General features: G+C 40.5%; 1 protein-coding gene across 1 annotated transcript; it reads left to right on the plus strand.

The window, feature by feature from the left end:
* Positions 1–118: 118 nt before the first annotated feature.
* Positions 119–20,249, plus strand: lrfn5a (leucine rich repeat and fibronectin type III domain containing 5a). The gene is made up of 8 exons (XM_054614210.1): positions 119–315; positions 1,771–1,899; positions 2,049–2,229; positions 2,870–3,025; positions 3,674–3,933; positions 5,616–6,083; positions 18,885–19,158; positions 19,323–20,249. The coding sequence occupies exons 1-8, from the start codon at positions 119–121 to the stop codon at positions 20,247–20,249; spliced, it is 2,592 nt and encodes an 863-aa protein (XP_054470185.1).
* The last annotated feature ends 370 nt before the right edge of the window (positions 20,250–20,619 follow it).

The raw sequence follows: 20,619 nt of genomic DNA on the forward strand, positions 1-20,619 counted from the left end.
TACAATATATATATATATAAGAAAAAAAGAAAAAAGGCCAATGACATTAACGTTTCCATTTCCTTCTCACTTTTGTCTCCGTCTGCCTCAGGTGCCCTGTCCAGGTGGGGTGGTAACCATGGAGAGGCTGTTGCTGTGTGTGATGCTGGCAGTTGCCATGGCAGTGCGGGCACAGGTCTGCCCGAAGCGCTGCGTATGTCAGATCCTGTCACCCAACCTGGCAACCCTCTGCGCCAAGAAAGGTCTACTGTTTGTACCGCCGAACATTGATAGGCATACAGTGGAGCTACGGCTGGCTGACAACTTTGTCACAAGGTAACAGTCACATCACTTACACTGCTATTAAAGGAATACTACGCCCTGTGTAGCCTTAAGTTGTTGAAAAAAACTTTGTTTTTCTTGCATGTGTCCACGTTGAACGAAGAATCCAAAAATGCCGAGGTTTAACAGCAGCAAACATCTCTAGTAAATTATAACCATTTTGAAACTCTTACACTATTAACTTATACAGTATAATCCACGTGTCATTTGTCCAGTCGTATGCTCACTACTTCCCAAACACATGCATCTTTGCTAAAACTTTATTATTTAAAAGACTTCCGATTCATCCAGAATCACGAGGATGAGTAGCGTGCCTGCCTGTTAAAATGATTTAGAATGGTTTGCAGTGTTTTGGAGTCATTGTATTAAGTAGCTTTGGAGAAGTTCACCAAAACTCAAGCAGCTGCTAAACTTGTAACAGGATGAGCAAAATAGCCACCATCTCTTCCTCTTAAAATGTGCATGAAAGTTCAGTTGTGAATGCAAGCCAACAAGCTAGTAACAAAAAAGGTGATTGATTCTTGTCTTCTCAAAATGTGCTCACTGAACTCTGACATCTGTGTGAATAATTCTCAAAAAACTAAAACGATTATACATTTGTGTAATGCTTATTATGAATTTTGGTAGTAGAAGAAATTCTCCACCAAGACAAAGTAAACTACCCCTACCTCAACTGGAAGATGAAAAAGTTATTCATTATATACAATGTTTCTTTCATATAATATTACTACTTAACTAGCATTGAATTATTAACAACTAATGTATAATACTTGAAGAACTAAGTACACGAGTACTTGGAAAGTTCTGTCTTAATGTGTGAGAATGAACATTTTTTCCTCAAAGCCGGATACACAGACACTGATCTATGATGTCATGAAGCGAGAAAGCCTGAAGCCTCTCTGGCAAAGATGAATAAGTCGCTGAATTTTTGGACAGTGCGGCATCGCCCAGGGTGCTTTTCATGACGATACGAGCACATTATCTGGCGGCACTAGAATGAAATAAAACTCATTAGGTGTGAAAAGAAACCCACATTCTTTGAGGCAGCAGAGTAAGTCATAGTCGGTTCATAGTCAATGGAGCAGCTCAAGGCTGTCTCCTGATTGCATTGCAGTTTAAAGCTTCTGTTCTCTAGTTTGTAGCCATTGTAGAGAGTTTTTCAAATTCACAAACCGCACAGGAAAAAAGGAACACTGTGTGTAAATCTTGTTTTCTATTATTTAGCTGGTAAACAGCTTTCCCATAATAGATCTCTTCCAACAACATTACTGAAATGTTGTTATTCAACATTGCTTTTTTAAATTCAGTTTCATCTGTAAATTGACTCAGCTCAACGGCTTCACGTGTTGGTGTTACCCAAAACTTTTGCTTCCAACAATAGCCGAGAAAGTCCTATGATATGCAGTGTGCCCCTTGTCTTATCTGAATGATGCTTATCTGTGTCCACAGTGTGAAGAGAAAAGATTTTGCAAACATGACACGGCTAGTGGACCTAACATTATCCAGAAACACCATCTCCTACATCACACCTCATGCCTTTGCCGATCTGGAAAACCTCAGAGCGCTACACCTCAACAGGTATGGATGCATACAGCTGTGTTTGTGACATGAGTATTGCATGAAATTCAAATGTGCGGTGTTTTACTTTATTTCCAAAAAGCTACAAGGTGCTGTTTTTTTTGTTTGTTTTTTTGTTTCATCAATCTCTCCTTATTTATCTCTCCCAGTAACCGACTTACAAGGATAGGCAATGATACATTCAGCGGGATGTCGAAGCTACACCACCTGATTCTGAACAACAACCAGCTGGTGCTCATCCACCAGGGAGCGTTCAACGACCTGCTGGCCCTGGAAGAATTGGACCTTAGTTACAATAACTTGGACTCTATTCCTTGGGAGGCCATCCAGGTCAGGATCTCTTTAAACTGTTGCAGCCTTTCAAACCAATCTGGCTGGAGGCCCTTCAAAAGATCCATTCCCAAGCACAATAAAATGGCCATAAAATCCTTTTTGGACATTTGTTTGAAATTGAAATGAAGAGATCTTAAAGGCTTTTGGATTGAACAGAGGCCATTATGTGGACTATTCATTAAGCCACACTGACACTTAATTTCGAGGCATTTTCAGTGCTATCAGTTTCAATTTCACCGGTGCTCTTTGCCAGCACCAAGACATTTGTATGTAATGCAAATGTCAGTGCAATCAGTTTACTAAAGTAAAGTAGTTATTAGATGAATAAATATATGCTGCATTAGATAATTGTGTTTCTATAATTAAAAAACACTTGGTGGCTTTGTTGTTTTCAGTTCAACTTTACAATTACATAGACATCTACAATAGACATGTAAACAATGTAATTCAACTTCAATATTATCATCCCCACTGAACTATTAAAGGGACAGTGGTAAGAACCTGGATATTGCAGCCTAGGAAGCCTAAATAAGTAAATAAGGAAGTATTAAATGTGTTATTGTTGTCCCTATGTTCTTAACGTCCTCAACTTACAAACAATGATGAAATCCTGTGTTTTTCTCTGTTATTCCTGCAGAGAATGATTAGCCTCCATACGCTGAGTTTAGACCACAACATGTTGGACTACATTCCAGAGGGAACATTTTCCCTGCTACAGAAACTCAACCGGCTGGACGTCACCTCTAATAAACTCCAAAAGCTGCCACCGGACCCACTTTTTCAACGAGCACAGGTATTCTCAGCAGTTTTCTTTTTTCGACCACATCAAAATCCAATCTTACAAAAAGACCTGAAACTCTCAAACCCAATCAAGCACCTCACATAACCTACAATTGCTTGGAGACAAACTGAATTCCAACTAAATGTATGATTCCATATTACTGACAATTATGTTCATATTCTATTTAGTGTGTCACAGTCATTCCAATGAGCCAGTGTGAACAATAGCAGGGCCCTGGGCCAAAATGAATGTTATTAATGTGTTTACCCCGCAATGACATGTCAAAATGGCTGCAGTGCAAATGGCCTATTAAATCAATGTGAAACTGTTTAGAGAATATTTGAACCTTTTCTTTAAATGCATGCAACCACATTTTGAATTATATTTCATATTTTCTCACCCTGATGTTTAATACAACCTCTCATTCAATTCTGGGAAGAAGCTGGGCAAATATTAGAAAAGGAAAGATGTGTTTTTTTTATCACTTTCCATTAATGGGAAAAAGGGCAAGCTACCACACACTTAACGGGTGGAAACTGGTTGAACTGGACAGCTTCTTTTGAATATTTGTATTTTGGTATACAGCAAGGTTTTTCTCGAAAAATAACATTTTGTTTGACTAATAAAGCTGTTAAATGAATCATTGTTTCACACTCCCAGGTCCTGGCCACATCAGGGATCATGACCGCAACTTCTTTTGCGTTGTCATTCGGTGGGAACCCTCTCCACTGTAACTGTGAGTTACTGTGGCTGCGGAGGCTGAACAGAGAGGACGACCTGGAGACGTGCGCTTCACCCCAACAGCTCTCTGGCCGATACTTCTGGTCCATCCCTGAGGAGGAGTTTCTCTGCGAACCTCCACTCATCACCAGATACTCCCATGAGATGAGGGTGCTTGAAGGGCAAAGAGTTACACTCAGGTACCCCTATAAGTTTTTAACTGAGATGCATAAAAATGAGTCTGAATATGAAAGAAGATAAAGATAAACAAATTGTCCCCCCTATCCTACAACCAATCTGCCCAGTTGAGTAACACACAAGCATAAAGACACACACACACACTCTCTTTTTTAATTCAAATTTGTGTGCGTTATGTTTACAAGCTGCACAGGAATACACAAAATAGCCAACTGTTCAATGACGCACAAGACAGGGACATCACGCTCAAATTTTAAGGAGGTTGAAACTAAATCAAGAACAGGTCTGAGAGATGATGATTACTTAATTTGCATATATATTGGTCACACACTTCCAATCATGATAGATGTTATGTTTTCAACTATGGAATTATGTACAGAAAAAAGGGGCAATGGAAATTAATATGATGCTGTTATTCCCTTTCCTTTATTGTGTCTTGTCTTTGGCTCCGTATATATAACGTGTAAATCAAGATTATCAGAGGGTCAACCCACCTAACATTTATCAACTTGTGCAGCGTCCACATTTATGCATTCAACAGCCAATGTCAGTCAAAGTCCCCCGAAAAATTACCCTTAGTTCTTATTCATTCGTTTCATCATAGCACTTCACTATAATTACAGCAAATGAGAAATGTCAAAATAACCATGACACTCCTTGTTTTTGATTGCTTTTAATTAATAATTTTGACAACTTAGTTTAGATGCACCCATCTCAATTCAGTGATGCACATATACAAACAATCATTGTAGAAAAAGTATGAATAGAAGGCAATATTTTTCTTCAGTTTCCCAATTTTGAATTTACGTGATTAACGTTCATTTTGGCACAATCCATGTCTTAGTTGTCATAAGGCATTAGAGCCATCGTCATTAAACAGTGTCCTGTCCTTTAATTGCATCTCTGCTTTGTGACTGAACCACATAAACATTTAAAAAGAAGCTAGTAGTTCACACTCGTATAGTTCTTTATTTTATTGTACCTACATAATAACTAATCCAGAGCTGTAACTATAAGATGAGTAATGGATCAGTTAGTGGACAGATAAATAAGTATTTAACTGTGTATCACTCTATGGTTCAGACTTCTCAAATGTGATTATTTGGTGGTTTTCTTTGTCCGCTATGACAGTAAACTGAAAATGATTGTGTTTTGAGACTTTTCGACAGGTGAAACTGACATTTAAAAATGATACAAAGTTTCTGACATTCAATTGACCGGTACATTAATTGATAAATTAATAAAGTATTTTTTCACCCAAAGATTAATTGTTTAAAAAAACAAATAACTGAACTCTCTAATAATTTAACAGATACACCTCATAATTGAAAAAATATATTTTATTTCATGTAATTTATTCAGTGCAAAACTGCAACCCCATTATTCACTAAACTCTTGCCTTACCCACTTGTTCCTTCTTCTTTATCCCTGTAGGTACTGGTAAGAATTTGTTTGGTACCCAATAGGCACATACAACACAGTAATTCAAAGGCTGTAATGTAAAGCATATTCTAACCTAAATTAATGCGCTCTACCAACACATAGATATTGTTCAGCCCCTTCCCCTTCTCACTTGAGGAATTCAGAAACTTCCATGAAGCAAACTTTGCTTCCACTGTGCAGTTGACCCCATTTTGTCTTGTTTGTAATACGTTCAACTATACTGGTTTTCTCTCCTTAAAAGGTGTAAGGCAAGAGGTGACCCAGAGCCGGCCATCCACTGGATCTCTCCTGAGGGCAAACTGGTATCTAACTCCTCCAGAACGTTGGTCTACACCAATGGCACCCTGGACATCCTCATCAGTACGGTGAAAGACACAGGCTCCTTCACTTGCATCTCCTCCAACCCTGCTGGCGAAGCCCACCAAACAATAGACCTGGTCATTATAAAACTCCCCCACATCTCCAACAACACCAACAACATCCAGGAGCCTGACCCTGGATCGTCAGACATTTCCACATCGACCCGAGGCGGAGCCAACGGCAGCAACGTGACGGGTGACGTGAAAGGCGGAGTGGATAAGAGGGTGGTGACGGCCGAGGCCACATCCTCAACGGCGCTGATAAAGTTCAACTTCCAGAGGACTATTCCAGGCATTAGGATGTTCCAGATACAGTACAATGGAAGCCAAGATGACTCGCTGGTTTACAGGTAAGACTGACAGGATCGCTACATCACCATGGCGTTCATCACTGCAGAGTCAGACAGTTTGCGCAATGGAAACTGAACCATGATATGGCCAATGTGGAGGTAGAGAATTACCCATGTCTGGGCTGTATGGATTAGATTACAGTAGATTAGATGCAATTTTAATGATCTTGTTTGGGTCCTGTCGCTAAGACGCCCGACGTCTACGCTACCAGGGAGCCACAAGGGCACCTCAATGCTTTTAGTCTGTAAATGAAAGATAGGCTTCAACTAAGTACAGCATATGACACATACCCAAATGGTATGGCAAATAGAAATGTGTCTGAGGCTAGTAAATAATACAATTTGTGAATGCTTCAGTTAGAGTTACATTTGAATAACTTCATAAACGTAATAAATGTTTCCCCTGTCAAAAATGGAAATCGTGCTAATAGTGAAGAGGAGCTTTGTTCTATCAGACCATATGTGCAGACTATTTCTCATGGTTTATTGCATTACAGTGCAGACAGATTTATGTCATATCAGGGCACATTGGACAGACTGAGATGAAATACAGATTGGACAGCAAAGACGGCAGACAATCTTGTGAAAAAGTTCACGATCCTGCCGGTGAAACCCAGCAAAATGATGCAGCTCACTCTATCCAGCTGACTCACAAGGACGGCCTTGACAGGGAGAGCCGTGCTGTTCCTTCTTGACTTTTGCCGTTTGCTCAGGATTACACAGATTACATCGATCTCGCAGGAAATGATTGTTATTTGAGCTGAATATTTACTCCGGTGAAATGGGGGAGAGGGAATTAACAAACACACAGAGCTTTCATCGGGAAATCTGCCAGCATTATCTGCTTTTCATATCGCTGCTAATCCCAATGCATACTTCATCAGTACGCATCCTCGTGACGAGCTGGGAGAGCATTGAGATTGACCGTCTGGGTCATGATAATGACAATACTCTAGATTGTCATGTTTTACCACGAGTAATGAATTTGTGTTCCTTGATCTTTAACTGTCTTTATCTATCTGTGACTACATCAATATATGATTAACATACACAGATGATTCATAGAAGAGTCTGCTGGTATTATCTGACTTGCATATTATCCCTAATCTCTGTAGATAACTCATCAGCACTTAACCCGATTTAGAGAATGCATCATCGAGGGTTGGTGCCAATGGGATTCATAGCAAAGATATAGCGCAATCGCTTTTCACATCAAGAGAATCTCTTTTCCTCTATATCCATCTCTTACTCTGCTCCTCTCTCTTTCATGCTCTAAAGCACACCGAAGCCTTTGTGCATTTTTAAGATTGTCATCGTACCAAAGAGGCTGCATCAGTACTCTCAGCCTTTAAAGTACTTGTTGGAAAGTATTACGCTGGAGAGCGTGAAGGCCACAAAAACAAACAGCTTCCTGCGGGGGCCATGGAGGAGGGGTGATTAGACAGCCTTACACCACCCACCCGATCCTTCCGCGCTCTGTCACGTCACTCAAAGTCTTTCTTTCTTCCTGTCTTTTCATCCTTTCCTCTTCTGCTGGCTCTCCCTTCTACTCCTTTTTTTTACCCAATATTGGGCACTGAAGTCATTTGTGTTTCTCCGTGTTATTTTGCTGCTCTTTTGTCTTTAGATAGCAGATTGATTTCCATTCAACACCTCTGCTGGTGCAAAGCAGCAACCCATTGATTCTGTATTTTTTTATTTTCATTACCCAAAACACTGAGAAGAAAGAGAAGAGGGATAAAGAGAATACAAAAGAGGGAGAATGTTAAAAATGGAAAACATAGGGGGAACAATATAGGAGATAGATGGCGAAGGTTAGGGAAAGCCAAAGACAGACACAGGAAGATGGGTCCTATTGTCAGAGACGTACTTTTCAGGTTCAATGAGAGCTTATTGATTTGCCGCACACTGACATTTCTGCGCCTTACTCCCCACCTGCTCCACATAATGTTCTCTGGTTCAGCTGTATGTTTCCTTCAGGCTCTCTGCGTAAACAGATGGATAAGTGTGCGATAGTTTAAAGCTTTTACATGCACATCCTCTCTGTGATGTTAACCTCCTGAGCATGCGATACGCTGCCCATATGAAATGTAATAGGTGTAACACTCGATTCTGTATTGATCCTTGCAGGGTAGCCCCACCCTCCACTCCTTCCACTGCGAGGTCAGGGTCAGCTACAGAGCAGTACGCTTGGAGCTGACGGGGATTAGTGTCTTGCTCAAGGACACTTGAGACAGGCAGATGTTTACTGATAAAGTACTGGTGTTTTAACGCCAGTATTCCTGCTTAAGTATTGTATTTCTACTCCGCAGGCAGGTCTACTGCCCAGCCGGTCACATAGCAAACCCCCTCACAGCAGCAAACTCACAGCAATTCTGGTTTTGTTCAACATATAAATAATCAATTTGTAAATATAATGATGAATATTTTGCTGATGATTATTGTTAAGAATGAATAATGGCTCAGCAATGAATCATTTTTAAATCCAAGTAGCATTTTCAGAAAGAGCCAATTTCAGATCACAAATTGAATTGTATTGTACAAAATGTACAAGGTGGCAATATCTTATATATTTAGTCAAAGGTTCAGTTAGTGACGCTAACACTTTTTGTCAGATTCAGCAATTATCTGTTCACGGCCCGGTTTGCTGTCCATTCTTTGTGTGCGCTGAGAAAAAAATCTGATGTTCATACAACGCCCGGCTCTGTTAATTGGAAACAAAGAAAGGACCGAGCCACACAACACTATTTGCGCCAATCAGCAAAAGGACAGAAAAAAACAGCGGAAGAGAGAGGGTTGATAGATACGGCACATGATAACATGCTGAACTCCACAGCTCACATATCAGCAATGTTTCTTCACAAACACTGAGTCTACCTTTATATTTTCTATTGAAAACTTTAGAAGTTGACTTTTACTGACTTGAAACCTTGGAGGACCTCAACATCAAACCACTGCATATTATATTATTCTCCTACTATACTATTCACATAGAATAAGGATGAATATGCTTGAGACACACCTATCTGTTTTCAAACATTGGTCTATAGTTTAAATCTATAGAAGATGGTCTTAATTATAATTGCAATGAGATACATTACCCAAATAGTTCACCCCTAGTCCAAAGTCTTATGACCAAGTTAGAGATAGACATAATTGAGTTCAATTGGCTTGTTTTGTGGCCCTGTGATAGGCTGGCGACCTGTCCAGGGTGTACCCTGCCTTCACCCATTGACAGCTGGGATCGGCTCCAGCACCCCCGCGACCCTTAACTGGATAAGCAGGTTACGGAAGATGGATGGATGGCTTGTTTTGTTGTTTTGTCTTCAAGGCACTAAAACAGAGCACAACCATATACATTTATTGTACCTTAAATTGTAGGTACCTACATGTAATGATTTTGACAAAGCTTGAATTGCATGGCTACCAAAATAAACTGTTTTTCAATACTCATCCATCAGACCTTGGGTGTCCGTTTTCTTCTTTTCCTTCTTGAATGCAAACTGTAAGGAACTAAATTGAGTCATCCACATAGCCCTTATCTTAGCCTCAGCTGTTGACCCTCTATTTCAAGGTCAGGTCCAGGAAAGGCTTATGTTGCTGAAATAATGTGCCAACCTTTTACACATGACCTATCATGCAGGTTCTGGCCTTTACACCTCGCCGGTTTTATTGAACCATCCACGGCCGCGTCGATGATGATAATAAAACTCACAGCCAGCATCGGCAACGACGACCATAAAACGGCCACAAAGTAGAATGTGCTCTTATTCAGACGTGAAGCCAACCATTGCATTTATTTAAGGGTTTGGATGAATGCAACCCATTCTGGGATTATAGAAGGAATTAATTCTAAAATAATAGGATAATTAGATGTATTGTTTTGTCAATGAATAGATCAAACAATGATGATGGTTAAAACGCTGTTAAAGATATGTGTGCCTTGAACAGAAAAATGTATTTAAAAAAAAGCAATAAGGTATTTAACATAATAAATGAAAAAAGTATGTATTTATCAATTTTATATCAATAATCAGCAGTTATTAGAGTACTAACATTTGCGTTTGATTATGCCTTTATTTAGACCTTTGGACTTTGAAACCTTTTTTCTTGTAACCCCTTCATACAAAGCACTACCACTGCAATTCCTCATTACAGGTTTACTACTTGAACCCATTCAATTGAACCAATGCTCTAAATGTGGTTTCAAACCAGGAGGTATGCAAAAATGATAATCCCATTTTGGAGTCCAGCTTTTACTTCTGAGCAACCAAATCAGTAAAGATGAAAACCCAAGGGAATGAGAATGTTGAGTTTGGAAATTATTCAAAAAACTCCAAGCCCGCAGAAATACAGGCTTCAAAATGTATGGCAAAACTGAGGGTGTATTGTCTTTTAAGGGACACAAAATCGACTTTGACATTCACCAAGTTACTTATGAACACACACAAAACCCCTTCTACCTTTATCCTAGACCTCATCTGCTCTGCCTGTTATTTTTTTTGTGTTTCCTCTATGTTCATTCAACGGTTGTTTTCTGCTCCAGCAGAGCCATCGAGCTACAGGGGCTGGTTGGCATTTTTCCAGGAAAAAACACACATCAAGCAAATAGTGTGGTAAGCTTCTTTATGAGGCTACACAACAGGGGATGGGGGATGAATCCAGGCTTTTAAAAAGGCATTCTCTCCCCCTGTCTCTCTCACACTAGCAGGAAGTAGTTTATCTTTGCCTTTGGTCCCTGCAGTCCAGGTATAACACCTTGCTCAGCTGTGCTTAAGGCGTGAAAAATCATCCGCCTTTATCCCGCCGTAATGTTCCAATTCTGATTTTATGGCACCATAAACATATTGCTGGCCTAACGAAACAGTGTTATTGTTGTAAGTAGTCTGAGAGGTGTTAAACAGGGGGGGGGGCTACAACAGCAGTAAGGATGACTCTAAAGGAAAGGCGGAGTAGTATAAGGCAGAAAAAGGAAGCAAGGAAGTGAGGAGGGTAAGAGTGAGACAAACGGAACATAAAGAAGATTTATATGACTCTTCAATCAGATGAGTAGAACTAAAATGTGTGGAACGTGGAAGGAAGGGAAAGAGGGAAGGAAGAAAGAGAGGAATAACTTACAGCAGGAAGAGTTTGCGAGGACTAAGAAAAGAGGTGTGGAAAGAGAGAGGGAAAAGAAAGAAAGTCAGAAAAATGAATAAAAAGTAATTACATGAAGAAGATTGAACAGGCAACAGGGAAAAAAGAATGAATGGGATATTAAAAACAACAGTCGAGTAGAGTAGATACAAGTAAGAGTATATAAGGAAATAAATGAGAGTATAGAGAGAGAAAGTGGGAAGGAGACAAACTCAGCATTAAAGAGAAATTCAGATGAGTCAGCTCAACTGGAGGAATGGAGCTGAGCTGGGCAGATGGAGGTCTATACCAAGCCACAGATGGTGCTGAAAGGTCTTCCCCACTTCTGGGACAGCATCAGTTGAACGGCACTTTAATGTGTACTCTGCCGCACTTGTTTGGACTGAGCTCAGCAGTCCTGAGATCCTTGGTGGAGCCTTTGAAATTGGCAAAATAGAAGCTGATTCTTTATTATGGCATGCATGGACTACCACACTTGTCAGTAAATACACATATACCCCTTAGATGAAGGGAATATACATTAAACTCATTTCAAAGTCATGATTTGTTTGTTACTTTTAATATTCTAATGTTAACTAATAAGGGAAACACTAGTGTTCATTGGTAAGAGATGAGTATTAACACAATATTTCCACATAAAGAAGCTAAACTTATTATTTAATAATATTTATATCTAAGCTATTTTTCTTCCCAGTTATTTTAGTGTGTGAGGATGATCCTGAGAAAAACATATCAAAGAATGGCACTAATTACAGTTTTAAGATGACAATTATCCACTCTGGCATTTAAAAAAAAGTGTGTTTTATTGTGAACTGTAATTCAAATAATGATGTTCAGTGTTGGTAAAATATTATCCATACTGTATCTTCTGAGTAAGACGTTACAGTGTGAACTGTTCCACTTCATTGCTGCAATAATACAACTGTGGAATCATTGCTTGGACACTAGCTGGGTGGCTAATATTTACTTTTTCAGCAACTGTTCTCTGAGCCTGACTCTAAACAGGGTTTAATGAAAAAAAAAAAAAAAAAAAAAAAAAAAAAAAGGAAGTGGAGGTGTTAGCAAAGCCCACCTGGCCGGGGCTCAAAATCCCTGTTCCACCTCTGATACAAGCTGTGTGGGTGCTTGTTAACCATTAGCTCAGGAATCAGGGGCATTATGCATGGTAAATCAGAGATAAGAAGCTAGCTCCTGAAATGTTTCTGTCTGCCTTAGAGACTCAGACCTATTAGCATGGCAATGTGCCATCTGCTGTGTAAGACACATTAGCTTTGAGGTCAACAGTAATGGGGCCGGAGTTGCTACCATTAATCCTCTTCTCTTTGTGCTTTAAAACCAGTTCTTCTTAGCTGGTTTGATCGTACTTGTGGCAAACCTTAGAGTCTGGTGTGTTGGTGTTTGCTAAATTGTTGAGATAATTAACATAATTAGAAAATGATGTTGAATAGGTAAAAGAATAGAAATGAAAATACCATGTTTACGATTTAGTACGTATAGGATTCGGCCCAAATATATTTGAGTTCAGAGTTTCAAGTCAGAATTTTGGGTCAGAATTCTGACTAAGTTTAGTTACGTTAAGGTTGTTTCGGCACGATAAAATTCCAAATATGGTTACTGTGAATAATACTAGATCATTATATAAAAAATGAAACTAAATCAAACGAGATTTAAAGTTACAAAAAGGTGCATGCTTAAGTCTGAGCTTATTGTACCTACCCTTAAAACTTAACAAAGCATTACCCTTTACCCTATAGTCAAAATAGCAGTGAAACAAAACAAAAAAATATAAAATATAATAAAGGAACGACAAAATCATAAATCGGAAGCAAATATACAAGACAAAAACAAACTGTAATTCTCAGTCATTTTTCAGTGTAGGCCCTAATCCTCTTCCATAATTGAGTGTATGCATTATATAATAGCAAAAAAAGAACGTGAGAGTATAAGGATAATACATGTTTAAAAAGTGCTGTGTAAAGAAAAGTTTTTTAAAACCCATAACTGCTTCTGCATGCTATTTTCTTGCCTTATCTGACAAAGTTTTCCATGTTCCAGGCTATTAATTTAGACTAGCTTGCATTGCGGTAGCATAGGAGGCTTTAGCCAGAAGCAATGAATACCATTTTCAGAAATAATTGGACAACCTACTTTTGGATATCTGTGACCCAAATTTTGGTCCCATCCCTGTTTGGGCAACACTGCTGTGCAATTTTACAATGTTTTATTTATCTTTATTTTTCTTCATCTGTTCAAACACACTATTTAGTGTGGGTAGTGTTAATATAGAAGCCCACTGATATTTGCATATATATTTTTTCCCTCGTTTTTAACAAGAACGTTTCACGGCTGAAGCAGCTTTAGTGGCAGGGGCGGTTATGGGATGCTATTTCATGTAAGAAGCAGATGTGGGAAAATAATGTCAATGTTGCTTTGAGTTTCTACAAATACATTTTTTGAGAAAGTTGTAGAACAATCTTACCACAATGTCTGTCTAGTAGCTGTTCTGCTGCTTTCACACATGTCACATATTTCACATGAGTGCTGGTCTCATGGAAATGAAGACATTCAAATCATCCCTTTTTCCGAGCATTTTAATATATAGCCTTCTTGGCTTAAAAGCTGAGGTTCAAAGTGATACTTGATCTTCGAAACAGCGGTTGACAAAATGTGTTGTTTTTTCTGTATGTTTTTTTTTGCAAATAAGAGATATCATCGAGCTTTAGGTGAACTTGGTTGATGTTGTTACCTGTCAACTGAGCCAGGGTAGCTGTTTCCCTTTGTTTTCATTCTTTATGCTACGTTAAGCTAACCAGCTGCTGTCTGTAGCTTCATATTTACTGTTGACCTGAGAGGTATGGATCTTCTTATCTAAGTCTCTGCAAGAAAGCAAATACAGCATGTTTCGCAAAATGTCCAACTATCCCTTTAAGTCAGTCAAAACTATACAGTAAACCTGTTAATCTATATCTTCAATATGACATGATGAAGTTAAGAAGTTCACAAGTGAAACCAAGTGTAATATTCGTTAATCACTTGTCAAGTGTGAGTCTCTGGGAAAACTTAAAAACTCATCAAAATACACAAAACTGATATTCTGATCATCAACCATTTTTTATTTTTTTTAAATGGACAGCTTTCACTCCACTTGTGAAATGCAACGGCAATATCCCCCTGCAGCTAAATGGAACCACTAATGAGCTAGCGCAGAGCTGTGAATATGATTTAAAAACATTAGAAGTTGCTGTCACACATGGTCTGACTAGGCTCTGCTGCTGGGGGAGCCACCGACTGCGGCTGAGTTATTAGAAGCTGTTACCCCTTATCGCGCGGTTCCAGCTCAACCTGGAAGCCCTCGCCCTTGTGTGTTGAATCATTGCCTTGAATGCCTCTTTTTTTTTTCACGCCCGGATAAATGCGCGTTCGTGGCCTAAAGGCTTTGTCCAATATTTAATCAAGTGAAATGGCCTGAAAATAGAACAATCTGGTATCATAGTTCACTGTTCTGTGCATGGAGGCGATCATTTGTCTTCAGTCAAAAAGTAGAGAGAGCAACTAATGGAGAGAGCGTTGTCCTCCTGGCTTCGGTGTGAGGAAAGCTAGAGTTGATTAACACGCACCCAAACACTCACATCCGTGCACGTGCGTTCGCGGTAAGGTATACCAGCATGCAGTGCTGTATCGGTGATGAATGTTGGCAGAGAGCCAGACATAGTGACAGCCACTGGGAAGAAGAGGATGTCATGGGAGGAGAAGATTACTGTAATTGAACTCACACGCACACATGTACACACCCACACACACACACACACACACACACACACATAATATACTGCAGACACATATAGACATAAGTACACAAATGCATACTCATAGAGGTACATGCACACAGACACTTTCTCTTGTATAATGAAAGCGTAATGAAACCCAGAAACACACACAAACATACACACACACAGGCGCCCTGGGCTGAGGGCTTGGCAGAGCAGAGTAGATAGATTAGTGTAATAGTCTCGGCCAAGGCAATCATCTGCCCACTGTAGGGCTTCAAATACTGGCAGCAAGATCCCGCTCAGACACAAAGAAATTAACCACAATGAATGAGTCAGTTTGGATGAGTTCACAATGCTAACGGCTCACAAAGTCAAGAAATAATGGTATGCAAGGCAAAACGAAAATCCACTGATTTGCATGAAATTGTATTTTGTGAACCCAGCATGCGGCGGAACAGGGTCCAAACACATTATCAATATCATGATGTTGCATTGTATCTATGAATTATAAATGATGACAGCTTGGCTTACACATTGACAATGAATACTAGCTATGCAATGTGAGTGTTATTGGCCGCAGCGTCCGGTTGGATGGATTTTGTTCAGAAACTCATTTGGGCTGTGTCCAGGTCAGGAGGAGCCATGTAGCTAATGGTTTCTTGGAAGCTAATGTGTCTGAGGTGGAGAGAAGATAGAATGTATTCTATTCATGTGGATACGTGGCGAAGCAGCAAACAAACCCTCGAGCGAGGTTCATAATAGCTGCCGCTTTTATAGATTTTTTCCCAAAACACATTCAGTGTTTTAGGAATTGAATACAAGCTGCAACATTTGCTTTTTAATTGGTCTTGTTTATGTTTTAAATCACAATTTTCTGATTACACTATAAATAAAACATACTTATAGACATCCAGATGGCCTACGTTAAGCTATATGGTGCTTTTATGTTTCTTTCCAAAGAAATAGTTATCTTATGTAGAAACAGTGGAGAAGACAATAGATGACAACAAGTTTTGGAGATTTAAGACGGGGTTAGACAGCACTCTCCCTCATCAAACCATCAACTGAAGATATTCCAGTAGAGTATGCATTCTTATTATCTCATTTTAGCATTTTTGTTTTCACCACTATTAATTCTAAGGCCTAAACATGCCATTAGTTTTTTCTTATTACAAAATTAAATAAGGCATGAAGAGTTTTGTACATTTACTATATTATTCCATTAGACTCTAGACTAAATGCACTCAATGTACTTTTTGGTCTCGTATAATATTAACTTCAATATAATATTTAAGGTTGTCTCAGGACAGTGACTTTACGATGCTTCTCTGTTTCCAATTGCAGTAAATACTAATTTCTGTTGTGGGTACTCAATGGTGATTTTTAAACAGGTGATATTGTTATAATATTATAGGCAGGTCAGTCTGTGCAACCACAGAGGTCCTCCAGATTATGAAGAGAGAATTGCCTGGCCATAGACACAAACCTTAGAACGTACTCCACCGTGGCATTATCAGCCAGTACCGCCAGTTTACTGTCCTGAAACCAGACGCCTCTGTGTCACTTAATCAGTTCACCAATTTGTACGTTTTGATAACTACAATTTTATTTATTTGTGCATGCTGATATCAACTTGGTGCTGCAGAGTGAATTAACTTCCATGGTCAATGTTTTCTGAGTTGAAGAAGAAAATTACATAATTTATCGATCTCCGAGGGAAACACATTACACACACAGGCCTGAAATACACACAGACCTTTACACATGCATTGATGGGGAGATGTCAGAATGAGGGTTCTGCCCATTGACAGGAACCCTGTGCAGTTGGGGCAGTGCCTAGGAGGCCAAATGGCACCTCTCCAACCAGTCCATATGCATATTTCAACTGGCAACCGTTTGGTTCCCATGTTCCCACAGACTGAGCTACTGCCACCCCAACAAAGTTCCAGAATTCAACCCAGGATGTTGATGTTATATTGCAGATGCTGTAGAGACAATCTTTTTTTTTTAAACAGTGTAGATTGGTTAAGGTTTGTTTCATATACAGTCCTAATCATTAAAGAACCAAGAGGTGCAGCCATTCAGGGTCAAGCAATGTTCCAAATCCATAACCTTTCTATTCTACACACTACATGAATATATCCCAGAGACATACATTATTAATGGGCTGGTAAATAGTGGTATCTGTTGAAGAGGGTGTCAACGTTTAAGCCTGCAAAAAAAAAGGAGAAAACCCAGATTTATAAAACAAACACATCATTTAACCCTAAGATATTGATGCTTTGCTGCTTAAGGTTAAACACAACCACACACACATCCCTACACACAAATGAAGCCCAAGGCCACCGCAATAATAGGGAAATTAATCTCTGTCCGTGTATGTATGTGTATACAAATGTAGCTGCTTGTATCTGAGCTTGTCGGTGCCCGGGCCATTCGCTCCTATCATTAACCTGCACACTTCAATGTCACTTTATGTGTCCCCACATAGAACTAATGGCACTGTGGGTGTGTGTGGGACCAAGGTTCACCACCCTTGTGATGAAAACATCACGAGAAGCAAAGAGGAGAACACTCATGGTCACCCAGCGTTCAGATGCTTCGATTAGTATTCATGGGGTCATATAGATGCTCACATACACACACACACACACACACACACACACACACACACACACACACACACACACACACACACACACACACACACACACACACACACACACACACACACACACACACTCTTACAGCCTTGTGCTGTTATTCCACTGAGGGCACACTAATGACCTACTGCTACATTCATTCCCTAGCTCTTAATACTAACCATTAAACCGCACCATGTCCCCTGACCTTCACTTAACTCAAGCGCTAAACCAGATGCTTAACCCGGCCGAAACAGCCCCTTGCTCCTCTCAGAGCATGCAAGGCTGTGAGCTGTGAACTAGCCACGCTGTTTGGTTTTAATGATGAATTTCATTAACATTTTAACGAGGGAATCGAGAAAAGCTGACAAGCCCTTTTAGGGGAACTGAAGTACAAGTGGGTCATCTCGTCAATGTTTGAAGTGTCCAGTGAAGAATAACCAACTCCACTCAAATTGGCAAAACACCTTTGTATTTGTCAAAAACATTATCCTGATGTATTCACCTCAAATTCATTGCAAACTATTCCCCTTGTATGTTTTATTGCGAAACCTGAAGATAAAAGGTTTTGGAAAGGAAGGGCAGCTCTTCCCGATCCATGCAATATTAAATCATCTAATTGGTCTGCTGTTCTGCTGATGTACGTGTACCCCACCCCCCGACCCCCACACTGTTAGATAGGAATCTACCTAACACTTGTACAGTCTAATGACAATGAATGAAGAGTTTGAAGTTGCTTAAAGCTGCTATTTAAATATTTTATATTTGCATCGCATGTTCGTGAAAAGTGTCACTTGTAACCGACAGAGAATTATACCTAGTTTTTGGAGTGTCTTAGCTAATTGTTTCGGTTTTACAGCCCATAACTTTACTGTTTTAATTCACTTTAACCGTGCAATGCAACAGGTAGTTGTTTTTTAGCGAAAAACCCACTATACATCACCAGCCCAGCAACAAACGTCTGACAGACAAAGTAACATATCCTAGCTGGGTGTGACATAAGAAACAATTTGCTAGAATGTTCACAATATCAACTAAGCACCAGCATCACAAAAATACCTCACGTCAGATTTTTAAAATGAATTTGGTTTGAGGGAATTGGTTCAAATGGGAATCCAAATCATACCAATGGGTTCCTCATTGTGCATTGTACATTGTTCTTCTTCAATGGGCATCTAGTCTGTTGATGCTGTCAAAGATTAAATTGTATTTCCTTTCTCTCCCTCCCTCTCTGCCTCCCTCCTTTGTGACAGAATGATCCCGCCATCCAGCAAAAACTTTCTGGTCAACAACCTGGCAGCAGGGACCCAGTACGACCTCTGCGTTCTGGCCATCTACGACGATGTCATCACCTCTCTGACAGCGACACGCGTCGTCGGCTGTGTGCAGTTCACCACCGAGTCGGAGTACATGAGGTGCCATTTTATGCAGTCTCAGTTCCTCGGCGGGACTATGATCATCATCATCGGAGGGATAATAGTGGCTTCGGTGCTCGTTTTCATCATCATTCTGATGATACGCTACAAGGTGGGTCTCTCTCTCTCTCTGTCTTGTTTAATGCATTCTGACCAGAAGGAGACAGAATAAGAGGCGAGAACTTGTCATTAAGTGGGAAGACAAGCACTCATAAGACATGTTTGACCATTTAAGATACAGTACCTCAAAATTCTATCTCCGTCTTTTTCCTTTAGGTGTGCAACCCTGGTGAGGGTGGTAAAGGCGTTTCATTGTCGATGACCAACGTTCACTCACAGACCAACGGGCAGCAGTCACAGGGATGCACCGTGACTCCCAGCTCCTCTAAACACGGCTCAATCGGATTAGACGACCTCTCAGGAGGCACAAAGAAAAGGAGCGGAGCGGCAGGAGGAGGAGGAGGAGAAGTGTGCAAGGATACGATAACTCAGTCGTCCGACTCATCCCTGCCTGACTGCTCCACGAGTACGTCAGTTCTCAGCCAGCCTTGGGGAACAAGAAGTCCAACAGCTGGAGTCGATGAGGAGAGAGCTCAAGCTGGCATCTCGTCGCCAACCGGCACCACCGGTTCACTGAACAAGCCAAAGCGGAAGCCGGCTCCGAGTAAGCCAGGCTCGACTTGCACCAACTTCTCGGCCACTGCTGAAAACCTCCCCTCCCCTCGCCCTCCTTCCTCCTCCTTCTCCACTGCCTCCTCTGCTCTCCTCCCCTCCACCCCTCTGGAGAACCTCAACACCAACCGCAACAACTCCACCTCTCTCAACCAAACCCCGTCGCCCTACTCCCCTTCCACTTTCTCCAGCCCTCTTAACACCCTGAGCCCCGTGCCCTCCACCCGATTTAGAGAGACGCCGATCTTGCGCAGGGCTCCCCGCGCCTCCACCTCTGCCCAAGCCAAGTACCAGACTCTCCCTGTGGAGGAGGCAGGGAGGAGCAGGGCGAGGAGGAGGTACTCGCTCAGTGAAGGGGGCTCAAAGACTCACTCGTCCCATCAGGGAGCAGCAGCAGCACCCAAAATAGGGCGAATAATGCGAAACAAAAGGAGCCAGTCAATGAGCGGGATTCTACTCCCCAAAGACGGGGATGGAGACTCGGACAAAGGGCGGTGCGATTCAGACTGGATCTTAGAAAGCACGGTTTGAACTGGAAGGAGACAGCAACCATAAAATAAACTTTGAGTCATCCATATTTGTTTATCTTTTGTATGAGTGTATGTGTGTGGTTTGGTGTGTTATTTTGAATTTGTCTAGAGGTGAACGAGGGTAGGCTAATGTGTGTTTGTGACAGTGTGTGTGTGTGTGTGTTGTTGCCATTTTGGATGTGGGTTTTTGGTGTGTACAGTATGTATGTGTGTTTTCAGGTCGGGACCTGTCTTTCTAGATGCTTGAAAGGTGATTGTGAGTTTCTGGGTGAAAGTGTGAACATACTTTTTTTCTTTTTTTCAGCCTGTTTTTTTTATTATTTTCATATTTTTTCTCCGCAATTCTTTGTATTCAGTTTACAGTTTTGTTT

This window comes from Anoplopoma fimbria, chromosome 15 (genome assembly GCF_027596085.1).
Source record: "Anoplopoma fimbria isolate UVic2021 breed Golden Eagle Sablefish chromosome 15, Afim_UVic_2022, whole genome shotgun sequence".
Taxonomy (NCBI): Eukaryota; Metazoa; Chordata; class Actinopteri; order Perciformes; family Anoplopomatidae; genus Anoplopoma; species Anoplopoma fimbria.

Excerpts from the sequence above, each read along its gene's own strand:
- lrfn5a (XM_054614210.1), top strand. The coding sequence starts at position 119 with ATGGAGAGGCTGTTGCTGTGTGTGATGCTGGCAGTTGCCATGGCAGTG. Across the intron at positions 1,900-2,048 it reads AGAGCGCTACACCTCAACAG|TAACCGACTTACAAGGATAG; the intron begins GTATGGATGCAT and ends TATCTCTCCCAG. Across the intron at positions 6,084-18,884 it reads GATGACTCGCTGGTTTACAG|AATGATCCCGCCATCCAGCA; the intron begins GTAAGACTGACA and ends CCTTTGTGACAG.